Source organism: Vidua chalybeata, chromosome 1, assembly GCF_026979565.1.
Source record: "Vidua chalybeata isolate OUT-0048 chromosome 1, bVidCha1 merged haplotype, whole genome shotgun sequence".
Classification (NCBI taxonomy): Eukaryota; Metazoa; Chordata; class Aves; order Passeriformes; family Viduidae; genus Vidua; species Vidua chalybeata.
The window spans coordinates 101,426,507-101,441,903 of record NC_071530.1 but is presented as its reverse complement, the minus strand read 5'-3'; the positions used below and the strand labels follow the sequence as shown (position 1 = coordinate 101,441,903).

At 40.3% G+C, this 15,397-nt stretch overlaps 1 protein-coding gene across 1 annotated transcript; it reads left to right on the top strand.

The window, feature by feature from the left end:
• Positions 1-1,000: 1,000 nt before the first annotated feature.
• On the top strand, positions 1,001-14,109 carry NAPG (NSF attachment protein gamma). Its single transcript, XM_053953376.1, has 12 exons — positions 1,001-1,114; positions 3,172-3,239; positions 4,345-4,429; positions 5,020-5,037; positions 5,568-5,598; positions 6,074-6,183; positions 6,321-6,387; positions 7,704-7,774; positions 8,646-8,724; positions 9,214-9,293; positions 10,043-10,172; positions 11,138-14,109. Exons 1-12 carry the CDS (start codon positions 1,059-1,061, stop codon positions 11,285-11,287), a joined length of 945 nt encoding a protein of 314 aa, XP_053809351.1. The 5' UTR covers positions 1,001-1,058; the 3' UTR covers positions 11,288-14,109.
• The last annotated feature ends 1,288 nt before the right edge of the window (positions 14,110-15,397 follow it).

The window sequence follows — 15,397 nt, the reverse complement described above, 5'->3', positions numbered from 1 at the left end:
TGACTTAATTACTGAGTGTATAATTTGGGTAACTTGCATGATTGCATGGCCTGTGTCAGCAGCTCTGGTGTGCTCAGCCACCACTCACACCTTCTGCATCAGATCTCTGTGTCAGACCGGCTGGAGACAACCTCTTGTTTTCACCAACACTGAGTCAGAGGATCATGCCTCAGCAGAACTGCCTCTGGAGGCTTCCTGAAGGCATGGCACACATTTATAAAAAACTGGCTCCTTTGGAAAACCCTCGGACACGCAGATTTTGCTCGTTCCTGTTCTGGGCTGTGTCCAGTTCTGGGTTCCTCATTACAAGAAAGACAAGGAGCTACTGCAGAGCATCCAGCAGAGGCCACAAAGACCAAGCATCTCTCTTAAGAGGAAGAGAGGAAGACTGGGAGCTGGGCCTGTTTAGTCTGAAAACTGAGAGGGGATCCCATCATATTAATATCTCAAAGGAGGTGTCAAGAGGATGGTGCGTGGCTCTTCTTTTGTGGTGCTTAGTGACAGGACGAGGAGCAATGGCCACAGAATAAAATGCAGGAAGTTTCACCTCAGCATAAGAACTTCACACTGAGGGCGGCAGAGCACTGGATTAGGCTGCCCAGGGAGGTCATGGAGTCTCCCTCTCTCGAGACATTCAAAATCCATCTGGACGCGTTCCTGTGTCACCTGCTCTAGGTGACCCTGCTTGGCAGGAGGGGTGGAGCAGATGATCTCCAGAGATCCCTTCCAAGCCTAACGATTCTGAGATTCTGTGTGTTTCTGTTTTTTAAAAACCTTCCGTCGGCCTAGCACAGGACGGGGCTGTGCGCGGGAGGTGCCCGCACAGCCCAGCGCCGGGCACTCGTGCCCGCACAGGCCGCGTCGGAGGCTCCGCGCCCGAGGCCGGGCCGCAGCACTCCGGGCACTCGGGGCACTCCGGCCGCGGTCCCGGCGCAGGCGCGGGGAGCAGGCGGGGCCCGCGCCGCTCCTCCCGGTGCCCGTGATCCCTGCGCCGTTCCGTAGCCGCAGCGCAGGGAGGCGGAGGAGCGGGGCCGAGCCCGGCCCGCCCCGCTGGCGAGATGGCGGCGCAGAAGATTAACGAGGCGCTGGAGCACATCGCGAAAGCGGAGAAATAGTGAGCGGAGGGCAGCGGGGCGGAGGGTGCGGGCTGGGGGGAGCTGGCGAGCGGCTGGCGAGGGGCTGCCAGCTCGGCACCCGCGCTGTCCGGGCCGCCCGGCGCTCCTGCCCCATGCAGGCGGCGTGTCCCCTCCTGGCCTGGCAGCGGGGCTGAGGAGACTCCGTGTGCCAGGCGGCGGCACGGCGGGAGAAGGGGAGGGAGGTGGTGGTGCAGCGGGGGCCCGGCGCGGAGGGAGTATGGGGCATGGCTGCTCGGCCCCTCCTCTGCCTGAGGGGAGCCTCCCTACGGGGGCTGGGTGCCCTGGAGGGCCTGCGTCCCCGAACAGGGACGGTAAAGCGGCCCTAAGACTAAACAGTGGGGTCGGTGAGGCGGTGCGGCTCAGTGGCCTGGAGCCCGAGCAGTTCCCTTTAGGGCCTTGTGGCCTCTTTTGCTCCGACCCTGACAACAAAGCGAGGGCTGCCACATCTGCCCTTCTGCTAAAGTTAGTGGGAGGAAGACAAGTCACAGACTCAATTAGATTGGAAAAGGTTTCTGAGATGATCGAATCCAACCTGTGACACACCACTTTGTCAACTAGACCAGGGCAATGAGTACCACATCCAGTCTTTCCTTAAACACCGCTGTGGATGGTGACTGTCACCTCCCTGGGCAGCCCATTCCAATATCTAATAACCCTTTCTGTGAAGAATTTCTTCCAAATGTCCATCGTAAACCTACCCTGGCGCATCTTAAGGCTATGGACAAGTGTGAGAAAAGAGCTATGGAGACTGTGTTGGATAAAAGGGCTTGACTTTGCTGAGGTGATGTGTGTCTGTTTCCTGCCCGTGAGAAAAGTGTGATTGGTGCTTCTTAGGTGGCTTCAAAAACCTATACTTAAATTTATCTTGGAGAGCTTAACATCTATGATAGTCTGTTACTGTGTATTTTAATACCAAGTATTTTGCTTGTAAGTCTGAATTGCACAGAGTACAGTATAGATGTAATAGAGCTGACTAATCCAAGAATGCCATAGTTTTAGTAAGAGTAGTGACAGGCCTTCTGGAAATCATGGATCAAATTTATAAATTGGCATAGAGGGAAAGCTTTGAAATTGTAAAAACCTGGCATATCTTACGCAAGTTACTTGACTGAAAGTGCCCTCCAGCAGAATTAATTTTAAGCTTATCTGGAGAGCACTTGAAATAAAAGGCACTGAGACCTCAAATTGTGTGTAGATTAAGTGCATTGTATTTCAGCTTGATGCATTTGAGACTCTGATTATGATAAAAATAACGCAATATAAAGGCTTGTGTTAGAGTTACACGCTCTGGTTGTCATCCAAGTAAGACAGCAAGGCCGCCTTAGTATCCATAAACAACTGTTTTGCCAATTAAAGAATGTATTGCATATGATGTATTGGCCTATAACAAATATGCAAGCAGACTGTAAAGTTATGGTAATATTTTAATTTCTTTTAAAAATGAGGGAAGTCAGCATATTGAATTCAAAATTGCCTAATCACACAACTAATTTTCCAATGTTCGTTTTCCCCTATGTATGCCTATGTGTGGCACCTTTTAGTGTCATGATCTATTTTAGACATATAAATGACATGTGAGTCTCTGTTGGTAACTAAATTCTTTTATTTGTGTATGCATTGGAGAGTCTTTGATAAATCTCAAGCAAAAAAAAAAATCCTGTAGAGGAATGCAGGAAACTTCCTGATGTGTGAAAAAAAACTATTGTCAGGTGTCATGGTATTAGAAATCTGGAGATACCATGTTGGTGTAGGAGGTAGTGTTTTTCATCTGCTGACTTCTTACTGCTGAGAAAATGGACTTGGGAAAACTCTCTGGGAACAGTAGAAGCATGTTAGGGTGAGGGTTGTAACTATGGGAGATAATTGCAGTGCTTTATGCAATTCTTAACAGTGCTGGCATTTGTTTTTATGGTATTGATGCCACCATAGTATTGGCACATCAGTAATTGCTCATTTCCAGGGGTATTCTGAAATGTATCTGAAGTGCCTTCATGGTAAAATATAAGATCTTTACTAATTGTTTCTTGTGTTTTAGCCTGAAAACTGGATTCTTAAAGTGGAAACCAGATTATGACAGTGCAGCTACTGAATATGGGAAGGCAGGTATGTGGCAGTAAATATGGCCATATATATTTCAAAGTATTCATCAAGCTTAGTCCCTTATAATATTTTATGTATTTTTATTACATTACTGTGTAAGTAAAACTGTTGTGAAGACTAAATGTAAGATGAAACAACAAAAAATGCTCTTGGTAACACTGTAAAATAAATTTCAGGTTGTACTTGGAGATCTAGAACAGTTTCGAAAACTAATTTTTTTTCAAGCTTGCAACTTCTATTTTTTATATTGCTATACATGACAAAAATAAAGCTTTCTTTCCTTCTTTAACTTGTCCACCCCCAAATCCTGTGACTTTATCTACAAAACAACAGACGTTCAAGCTGGTTTTAAAATTTTGCTTTATCATCATCTTATGAAATATTTCCTGTCAAAGACTGTCTCAGTAAGGTGAGATGCTGCCAGATGATTTCAGGCACAGTAGAGCCTCATTCCTCCCTTTTTCTACTGCCAAGACATGCTGAATATAAAATCCTTACCTGTTGATTTCTTTTTGTTCTTAAGCATTTTCTTATTTCTCATAATAGTAATTTGTCATGGTCTTTTGGCTTCTTACTCTAGGCATTCCTGCTGTTCACCTAAGACTGAATACAAAAATACAAACTCGGAAGAACAACTGGAGAATTTATAAATTGAAATTTATTTTAAATCTTACTTTATATTTTATTAGTTAAACAAGATAGAAATACATATTTGTACCCTGAAATGATTGTGCTGACGAAGATATGGATATGCTTTGTTGGTGGCACATTCTTTGTATAACTCCTAATGATTAAAATGATATAAATATGCATTCCTCCATATCTGTAAAATACAGGATGAGTGACTCTCAAAGTCCAGCTAAACACATTGAGAGCTATGTATGATACTGTGTTGGTATGGAAGTGATGTTGATAATAAATGTCTTTAATGGTAACTAAGTAACTAATGAAAAAAGGAGAACTGTCTGGGATTTTTGGGAAGGCCTTGGTAAACTGTAACCATGCATTTAAAGAGCCTGTTTGCATCTTTAGGTTGCTAAACTCTCGAGCAGCAGTGGTAAAAAAAGAAGACAAGTTGTAAATAAAATCTTTATTTGCTTTTTTGCAGCTGTTGCTTTTAAGAATGCCAAGCAGTTTGACCAGGCAAGGGAAGCCTGTTTGCGGGAAGCTGAGGCACATGAAAACAACAAAGCGTATCTTTTCATTGATTGAAATGCTTTCTTTCTAAGAAGCTGACTAGTTGCTACTTAGATTGGAGTAATGGGGGTTGGTAACAGGTTATTTAATATATTTGCACATTTTGTCAGTGTAACAGAATTACTTTTAAAAAGTCTGTTCCTGTGTGCTCTCAGTGAGAAAACTAAAGAACTGTTGGTGAGAAAGTTAGTGTTGTCCCAAATAACAGCTGACAGGTGCCTGAGATACCTAGGTATTGCTTCAGAAATTTAATTGGTTTTTAGTTATCTACTAATGCATAGCATAAAATAAATGAAGCTCTGACATTATTACAGTACTTGTAGTACTGTTTAATAAGCAGGAACATATTTTAAGTAAGTGTGCTTTTACCAACTTTTTATGTAGCTATACATTGGTATATTGCATTTATTCTGACCTTAGAATTATTAAGTTTTGACAACTTGCCTGCAGTTGTAGTAGGTTAGATTTGCCTTTATGGGGTTCCTTGCTTTGAAATTAGTAGCTGTGTAAGATTTTGTACATTAATGTTTTTCCTGCATTATATTTTTGTGGCTTTTGTCCTTGACTTCAACAATTTCATGTCTAGTCTCTTTCATGCTGCCAAGTAAGTACAGACATGCTAAGTAATCTGAAACAGATTTTTTAACATACAGTACATTTTGATCTCAGAGTAAGTGTTTTGATTCAAGTAATTTTGCTGCTTCATAATTAGTTTAATGGAAGTGTGAGCTAGGAAAGTTTGAAAATGTGTAATGGCCACCTGAAGAAATGATTTTGGCATTCTTCAGCACCTTTTGATAGCAAATATTTTTTTCTTAGATGAACTTTTCATAATTTTGAGATTCTACACTGTTGAACTAATTAAGAAATTTTTAATTAAAGAGTTCTTCAGAGATGACAATAATCCAAATACTGCCTGAGGGTCAGAATATATTTTTACCGGGGGTGTGGTTGAATTTTGTAGAAGATAAAGTTACACGTGTGTCATTAAATGAAACACTTTAAATATCTTCAAAGCATTAAATATTAACAGTGAAGATGTTAGATAGTCAGTGCATGTTAACTTATGCTTCATAACTACAGCTTGTTGTAATATACCATCTCTGACCAAATTGTACATTTTTTTCTCTGCAGAGCTTATGAACAAGCTGGCATGATGCTAAAGGTATTCTCATTTACTAGTTTTTATTTTTAAGTTCTATTTAATAATTACAAATATTTTGCACTGTACTATTTTACAAATATATGTAAGCAAATTGCATATTCAAGTGATTTTTTTTTTTTGTTGACTCATAGTCCCCACCTCTGCCTTCAGTAGATTAGGAAAGCAACATTTGTATTTGGGGGGAAAAATAGTTTTCCTTTTGTAGAAGGAAAGAAGAGTTCCTCATGTCAGAGGGTAACAGAATAGTTAAACAAATAGCTTTTACTCTAAACTACCACAAGTTCATGGCTTACACAAAAGGTTAGTACTTAAAAGTAAGTTTTATGGAGTTGGTGGTCAACTTTCACTAGCCCTACACGTTTGTAAATTAAAATTAGAATCTTAATAAATAAGTTATTGCAATTTGCTTTGGTTTGTGTCCTTGCACGTAAACTCCTTTCCTGACAACAGTGTTCCTGTGACCCTTGCCTTGTAGGAGATGCAGAGGCTCCCTGAAGCAGTTCAGCTGATTGAGAAAGCCAGTATGATGTACCTGGAGAATGGGACACCAGACACAGCAGCCATTGCACTGGAACGGGCTGGAAAGTGAGTCTGTCCTATAGGTGGCTAGAATCTGTGTAGGGCATGGGTATGTCTGTGGTTTTCTTCTATGTCTTTTTGATGCTTTCAGGTAAAAAATATTTTCCTTTCATCTGAAGAGAAAGTATTGATGTTTATTACAGATTAATAGAAAATGTGAGTCCAGAGAAGGCTGTGCAGCTCTATCAGCAAGCAGCGTCGGTGTTTGAAGTAAGTGGGGGATTTTTGTGGGTGTTTTTAGTTTGTTGGGTGCGGCTGTGCGTTACTTTTCCTGGTCCCGGTCGGCTCCCGAGCGCCCGGCTTGAGCGCCTCGGCTTCTCGTCGGGGTCGGCGTTTGCCGCTACTTCCGGGCGCTTCTGCAGCTGCACCCCGGGGTGGGCTGGCCGCGCGTTGCCGTCGGCGCGAGGGAAGAAACAAAGAGGCAGGAATTCATCCAAATCTGTCCACGTGGTGGCTGGATGCTTTATTGGTTGCGATGGAGAAGATGCAGCCCGCTTCCAGCCTCACTTGGACAAATCTGGCCCCGAAGCTGGGGAGCTGCGGAGGGATATAGGGGTGGGACAGGGGAGGACAGGAGCTCTCCGCCCAATGACTACAGACACCGTGGTAGTGATGTGTGCCACAACAACCAATGGGAACACGACGGGGGTGGACACGGGGCTTTGGGGCGAGTGGGACCATGAGAATGAGGTGATGAGCATGGAATTGCTGGGGACCAGAGGGGGGAGTGGTCACAGGAGTGGCAGGGGAGAAAACCCAATGGCCAGCAGCCTGGGGCTAACTTCCATGGGGGGGGGGAAACACGGGGGATGCACGAGGATACATGGAACCGGTAAGCTAACAAAGACCAGAACCCCCAGTCTGAACCCAAACCCAGGATGCAACAGTTGGGTTTTTTTTTTTCAGCTATAAAGTAAAGAAGAAGCCTAAGTTGAGGTTCTAAATTACATTTCCTTAATTTTACATCACTGGCTGTGTAATGAAGCTGAAGGCTTCTCATGCTGTAGAGAAGGAGATGACAAAAGTTAGGAGTCAGATTGCTTTGCCTTTTTCTCAGTTTAGGACTTGACAGAATCTGAATTTTGTAGTTCAAGTGTTCTGCCTCTTTTTGGGCAGAACAGAGGGTAGAGAACATGTCTGCTGTTGAGTACTGGAACCCAAAATAATTTGAAATCCCTGAAGGCATAGAAGAAAAGATTTTGCTTGGTGCTCCACCCATTACATGAGACAATGATTTGCCTTTTTGCAAGTGGCTTTGATGTACTTTTCTATTGTCAGTTGTCATATGTTTTTTCAGATTGGCAAATTTGCATTGACATTCCTCTGCTGAGTAGATCCATATAGGAGCTGGCTGTGGAACTCAGGAGCACCAATACACTTCATGTTTCCCTTGAGTGTGTGAAATGCTCATCTTACAGCTAACAGTTGTTCTGAGTTACAGGTGACACACTTAGATTAAGGTTTAGTGGTCTTAATTCTGTGCAAATGAAATAAGAATGTCCAAATTACTTTTTTCTCTTCCGTAGAATGAAGAACGTTTACGGCAGGCATTGGAAATGCTAGGGAAGGCATCAAGACTTCTGGTCAGAGGACGCAGGTATAGCTTTATCCCTTTTTGTTCTTTTAGTGTAATTGAATCTTAAAATGTTGTGATTTTGATTGTGGCTTTTTGTCTTGGTGTTGTTTGGTTTATGTACTATTAACTCTTATTTGAGACTCGCTTCAAACTAAGATCCAGTTTCTGTAGGATATGCCATGTTCGTCCAGAAACCATCTGATTTTTTGTTCTGGGATGGGAGAGTGTGAGCTGAAAGACTTTTGCTCTGTGAAAACATCAGTTTTCATTAATTCTTAAACTACTTCAGGATTTTTTTGGGGTTTTTTTCCCCAACATTAATATGTAGAAAGTACTTGAAAGACTTCTATAGTTGTGGAATATAAAACGGAGGAATTAGGATTGACCTGAAGAATGAAATTTGCAGCAGTCTGATTCTGAACCTCATAAAGAAGAGTGAATCTTGGAGTCTCAGTGAGACAAGTTTAACTGTAAATTACTTACATCAAACTTGACCTTAATTTCATCTTAGACTTGCTTCACTGAAACATTTAGGTCCTTTAAGAACTATACTGCTAGTTCATGGATGTCAGACTTAACTGACAGCTTATAGTAACCTCAGGACATATAGAAATGTGTTAGTGTATATAACAAAGCATTTGTCTTGTACAGTGTTACAAAAATCAAAGTTTCTCTGAGTAAATACCAGAGATGTTCTTAGCACATAGACAAAAGGAATTGCTGACTATATATTTACCTAAACTCTTAGTAAGGTCTACTGCTGATTTTTTAGTTGTGTTGCTGTTTATTCCAGTAGACTTGCCACTGTATTAGTTAAACACTTTGTAATTAGCCTTGGGTTCATTGTGTTGCCTTCCTGGCACTGATAATCCTGGTTTTTTTTGCTTTTTAGATTAGATGAGGCTGCACTGTCTCTTCAAAAGGAAAAAAGTATTTATAAGGAAATTGAAAACTACCCCACTTGCTATAAGGTAAATTCTAAGAGAGAGCTTCTGATATTTCAATTTTTAAATTTTTGTTGTTACTGACATCTCACAGATGATGGGTACCTCTTGATTCGGTGATAAGTTTCGTGCTGAATGATGATAGTTTGTTGTAGTGGTGTTTCCCCAAACTTTATCTGTGCTTTTGTAAGTTTTAAGGTAAGATGCTATTATCTACAGGAGCTGTCAAAACTAAACAACACATAAAAAATCAAGATGTTATCAAAAAAACAAACTACAAAAACTGTTACTTGGGACAACAATCCATTAAAATGTTATAGGAGGTAACCTATTCATACCAGCTGAGAAGATGACTCTCTTATTTTTCACTAGATTGTTCTGACTCCCTTATGTCAGTATCTTAGGATCATTGTGGATTGTAATGACCTTTCTCATACTAGATTATTAACAGTCTACTATTTTTCTCATATTTTATTGTTAATTTCTAAAGAATCATAAGGCTTTTTTTTTGTTTAGAAAACTATTGCTCAAGTCTTAGTTCATCTTCATAGAAATGATTATGTTGCTGCAGAAAGATGTGTGAGGGAAAGCTACAGGTAAGTCTACTTTATGTCCTATAATTTTAAACTGAATGTTTCACTAGTGTAGATCTATCTTGCTTGACATTTTTCTTTCATAAATTTTTAACCTGCACTTCTGTTGACTTACAGTACAGTAATAATGTTCCCTGGTATATGGCTATCAGGAATCTTTTTCACACATAACAGATTTAGCTGTAATAGCTACAGTGATTCTTCTTAACAAACCTAAAATACAAAGTCATGAAGAACTAGTTATGTGTGACAGGGGAAATGAGCTGGAAATTAAAAGTTCTTGTTATGTTACAGGAGAAAATTTTGGTGTCAAAATATGGATTAGTGTTTAACCCTGGCAGTTCCTCATTTCAGCTTTCATTGGAACTTCAGTAGCAAAGTCTCAAAACAACATTTTTTACTTAAACCGTGTGTTTAGTGAAATGAACATATGTATAAGTTAAATTGTAGTACTTTACCTTTAGAAATAATCTTTCAAGGTTAATCTTTAAACATCTTGCTTATGTTTTCCAAATCTCCAGTTTTATATACAGAAACTCATGACAGAATTTTTCTGTATGTGAAGTAGAGAAAGAGTTTATTGACTAATCAGGAAAAAATATTAAAAATCCAACATTCTTGTTTTATCTTGACTATGATTGTGATTGACTATGATTGTCTTATTTGCAGTGTGCAAACTAATATTACTTAAAGTCTAATTTTTATGGATATGATTCATGTACCTGAAGAACTCAACTCTTAATTTCCTTCAGTATACCAGGATTTAATGGAAGTGAAGACTGTGCAGCCCTGGAGCAACTTTTAGAAGGGTATGATCAGCAAGATCAGGATCAAGTTTCTGAAGTCTGTAATTCTCCACTTTTCAAATACATGGATAATGATGTAAGTAGACAGATCCTGTGACTGGGGTTTTTTTTTCAGGTTAAGAGGGTGGGGATGTTTTCCTAGTAGAGGAAAATAAGAGCACAATCTGTGTATTTAAAATTACTTCCTGTCATGCTGCCCTTTGGCTGTGAGCTTCCTGCATTCTTTTACTTTGCCTGCCAGTGATGGTGCTGCCTGCCTTTCAGATGGTGCAAAGGGTTAGGTGAAAGAACAGCTTGTTAAGGATTTGCTTAATTTGTTGAATGAGTTGATGAAAATTCAGTCCGCTTGTGCTTGCTTCCCTAAGGGCAAGAACAGTTTGCTGCTTCTGCTTTTTCCCAGAAATACTGTGCAGCAGATAAATGTGCATAAACATGAACAGAGCAGGATGCCTACAGGATGACATCATTGAATGTTTATTTTTTTCCATTGCTTATTCTTTGTAAGGTACTCATTCAGATTTTGAATTTGGAGCAAGTAATTGTGTCTCTTTCCCCACCATTTTTTGTTTAATTGAATTTGTAAATTGTAGGAAGTATAAGATAAGAAAGGTGTGAAGTAATAGAAACATCCATCCCTGCCAAACCGCGTAGCAGTATTGGCTGATTTCATTTAAGTGAATACTAAAAATTAGGTTGCTAGTCTTGGTTGAACGACGCTTGTAAAACTCTTTACATGATCTAATACTAGATAATAAAAGCTACATACTGGAATTATTTCTTTTCTACATAAAGCTTGAACCAGAGGAGCTATGTGGCAAATTTATTTGATAATAAGCAGCATCAATGCAGATCTCATATCCCATTCTCAGAGTATTTGAGAGAGAGAAAAATGGACCAGTGTTATGTTTATTCCAAGCTGGAAAAATACACCCTGAGAACATCATCACTCTGTTTTTGTACTGAATGTTATCTGCTTGCTTATTGTGAGCATCAGTCAATTCTATGATAGTACAGAAATTAAACTTGCCTTGTTATTGCCAGTATGCCAAGCTTGGTCTTACCTTGGTGGTCCCAGGAGGTGGAATCAAGAAGAAATCGCCAAACGCTGCCCAAGACAAAGCCAGAGGACCAGCTGCAGTGGGCTCTCATGCTGATGAGGAAGAGGATGAATATTCTGGTGGACTATGCTAGCTGCAGACTAGGTTGTCATATCTGACTGAGTTGTGATGCTGAACATATCCAAAGGTACCAGATTTACCAGAGCTTCATTGCAATTGTGATATGGGAATCCTAATATTAACTTGGCAGCTTCCAGTGCAATGCAGGAAAAAATCATCATCTTGAAACATCTTTGGACTTCATCTCTTGCCTAGAAGGAGCTTCCTTAGGGCCTTGCCCTTCAGCTGATGGGAAAAAATTGAGGAGAGTTTTACTAAAAGCACAGTTTAAAAGAAACCAAAACCTCAGAAGCGCTGAAGGGGGAGTAGTACAAAATTTTAGATGCTGGATTTCAACAGGTGACACTTTTGGTCCCAGTAAGATGTTTGCAGTTGTCCTTGGAGTTAAATGTATGATCATTCATCTGGCTGTTTATCTCCTGTTTAAGACCATTTAAGGCAGACTGTGCCAGGCAGGATTTTTACTTGTGTAAGCACTAGGGGGAGCATTCAGTTTCTTTTCAACATGTTTTTACTGCACTGGGGAATATTATTTTAATACCTTGTTTTTACAGTATCCACATGAGTGTGAAAAACACTAAGTCAACTAGGTTGAAGTTATCTTGCAAGCTTAAAAATACACATCTGGCTTTCCTCATAAGAAATTTATTGACCTGAAGTACTTGGAAATAAATGTGTCCATAGTGTTTGAATGTGCACCTTAGAAAAGGAAGGCGTGAACAACCATTCTTAGCAGTGTTTTTGAAGCATACCATAACCAAAAAAGAAACTGAAGTTAGCAGGTACTGTGCACTGAATATAAACTTGTGAAGACAAATGTTCAACAAAAACTTAGGTGGAATGTTTCAGTGATATGTTTGAGTTCATGAGTGTCCTAGGTGTTTCTTTGCTAATCAGTATACTAGTCTATGAAGACATTTTCAAATTCATATTTTCAAAGCATTGAACAGATATCTCCTATAAGTGGCATTTTTCAAACTTGCTTAGAATCCAAGGTAACCAAATTTTAAGGCATCCTATTTCTATTTGGTTTCAAGTCATCACATGTTTTGCAAGCTTCTTTAGTGTCCTGAATTTGTTTCACCATTTTATGCTTAAAAGTTGTCAAGTCTAGAAGTTGCAGCTGTGGCTTGTTTTATCAGCAGGACCTAAGCAAGGTCTGCACTAGGGTGACATCACTTGGAATCCAGCAGGGATTTGTATGTGATGCCCAAAGTTCTGTAAACAAGAGACCAAAAGCACAGTCTGAAGTGTTGGGATAGTTTCTGCCATATTGAGGAAGTAGATGTCATCAAAAATATCAAGCATATGTCGGACAAAATTGTGTCAGACGTAATTGTGATGAAAGTTCAAATTTTAGAGGGCTAATGCACACTTTCCTTGGGGTGAATAGCAGTCAGTAACATTGAGATGGGAGCACAAATTGCAGCCTAATTTACTGTCACGTTAGAAAGTCACAGTATTCAATTTAATGGGTGTGCAAAAACCTGTTTTCTGTCTTTGTCTTGTGTAGTAATAACCATGAGTTCTAAAGCTATTTAAGATGCACCTGTAGGTCTTCACTATCTGATGGGTAATTTCCCTTTGCTATTGATGATGTATGTTTTAGCTCTATGAAATTTTAGGAAGTGAGTTGCTTTTCTCTGAGAATGCTTGCAGGTGTACATGAAAGATGGTTTTGAAGACTTTCCTAGAATTCTAGAATTCTGGAGTTTTTGCTGTTAGAAGAACTCACTTCAGTTTGACTGGATTTTAACTTCTGCCTTCTGGATTTGAATGAAGTTGAACATAGCACTTACTATGAGTGAGTCTTTATCACACGTAGAAAAAAATGCACATGTAGGAACTCGGGACACTAAGTAATTTTCGTCAAGCATTTTCTGCTCCTTCTAGTTTTGAAATCAGTTTTATTGTGTGAGCCCAAGGAGTCTGCTTTTTGTGTGTGTGAACAGTTGCATGTATCTGAAATGATGAGGTGCATAAGAAAACTGGGAATTGTGTGTGCTTCTGTGGAAGAATTTTCAGATCTATTTAAACTGTGCTTGTAACACTAATAGGCCCTTAAAAGAAAATTTAAAATTTGTGTTGCATTTTTAAGTCATACTTTCCACATGGCAAAAAAAAAAAAAAAAAAAGTGCAAAACTGTCTTCCTCCCTTCTCAAATTGTGTATTTGTTTTGTGCCAAGTGTGGAAAATCTGGGACAAAAGTGACTGGTACTAAACTTACTAAGCTGCCATTGAATTGACATTTCTGATTCTTAGTAGTAGACTCTTAATCTTTAATTGCAATGTTGCTGCAAAGACCAAATCTGCAGAAATGGAAGCATCTGAAAATAAGATGGTCTATTTTATATAACTTATTCTCCTATTTTAGACAGTGAAAGTGTGTTAGGAATGTTGACTGCCTTTTAGTAAATGTTTAACTATAGAAGAAACTGTCTGTATATTATATGTTAGTGTTTGTTTCTATCTTTCAATGCAATTTGCACACTTATGTAAATACCATTTAAGTGATCTAAAATGGAAAATATAACATTTACAGCAAGAGAGTTTCCAAAACCAGTGTTGACTGTACTAAAAAAAATAAAGTTTAATTGTGCATGGAGGCTGAACAATGGCCGATGCAATGTTTATGTAAAATCAGAAGATTTCTAAATTATCTTTAACTTAATAGTCAGATGATCAAGTGCAGTGTGAAACCTGTGCTTTACTTGTTCTTTTCCCAAATCTGTCGTGTAATAGAGTACAAAATGTGTTTGCAGCAGCTCTACAGATGCTGCCTCTTGAGGCTGTGTGTTTCACCAACATGAAGAATAAAACTTGAAATTAATGCATATGTGGTAGCTTTCTCTGTTGTTGATCAGGTCCTGCTGAGGGCCACCATTTGAAAATGAATGTTAATTATATTTAATTGGTTACTGGGATAGATTTTCAAAGTGGTTTTTTTTGGCATGAGAATAAAAATTGGAATCAATGGAGAGCTGAAATCAATGGGGAGTTTGAAAAACAACTAGATTTCACACTGCTTAAGGATGTGAATTCTGTAACTCTTTGGAGACTTCATAATTGTAGAAAAATCACCTTTTCTACTGCTTTAAACTGAAACTTGCTGGAATATTTGAAGGTTAAAGAATCTGGCACTGAAGTTCTACCAGTGTAGTGGGAATTGTTCCTTAGATGCTACAAATATGCAGCTGTATAAAATTAAAAGAACTAAGCTGTTCTCGGGAGAAAAAAAAAAAGAAAAGCCGTGTCATCTAGATTTATAATAAGTAGTGAACTTTTTTGGATGCAGGAAATGGAAAAAAGAAGCAACCCCAACCTCTGCGACTAGTAGTGGTAATAAAATTGGCGGAAGTAGATGTAACTTTAGAGAGCAGAAGGGAACCGCTTGGGATCTGTGGTTTGAGTCTGAACAGGGCCATGAATCTCTGAGTTAATGGTCTGTAGAAGCCAGCATGCCCAGGAGCTGGGCTCGTCTCTTCCTCTGCCTCGAGACCTGCTGGGGAGGATGTGCAGAGTGTTGTCCCTGACCACCTTCCGCAGGGCTGGTGGCTCTTTGATTCAGAGTCGCTGCTGTTGCCCTTCTGCCGTGATTTCCAGAGTGGCTGTCAGTCTGGAACAGGAGCCGAGAGGCAGCTGCAAGGCTGCACGTACATTTCAAGAACATGTGGCTGTTGTGATTCCTCTGCTGAGTCCAGTGGGAATAAGGGTAAGGAGCATGGCTGGACTCTGCAGTGCACACTGCCAGCATCTTCACTGGTGTGTGACCAGTGTGGACTGCGCCACAGAAATGTTCCAGTCCTAGAGTGACAGAAGCGGGCCCCAGCACGTGCACAGTGAAAATGGGTTACCAGAAGTTGTCTTGTTTTCGATTTGTATTTACGTGCCTTTATTTTGTGTTGTTTCTGAGCTCTGCGTAACCCGGCGTGTTCTCTCTTAGCACTAGATGGTGCCGCAGAGCTGGCCACGGGCCTTTCCTCCGCTGCCGGGAGCCTCTGCTCCGTGTCCAGAACAGCTTCTGCCTTTAAATATGCTCAGCTGGAATGTTGGTTTGGTTAGAAATATCCACACGGGGACCTGCTCGTGCTGCTGCTTGTCGTGGCTTGAAACACCTGCCCG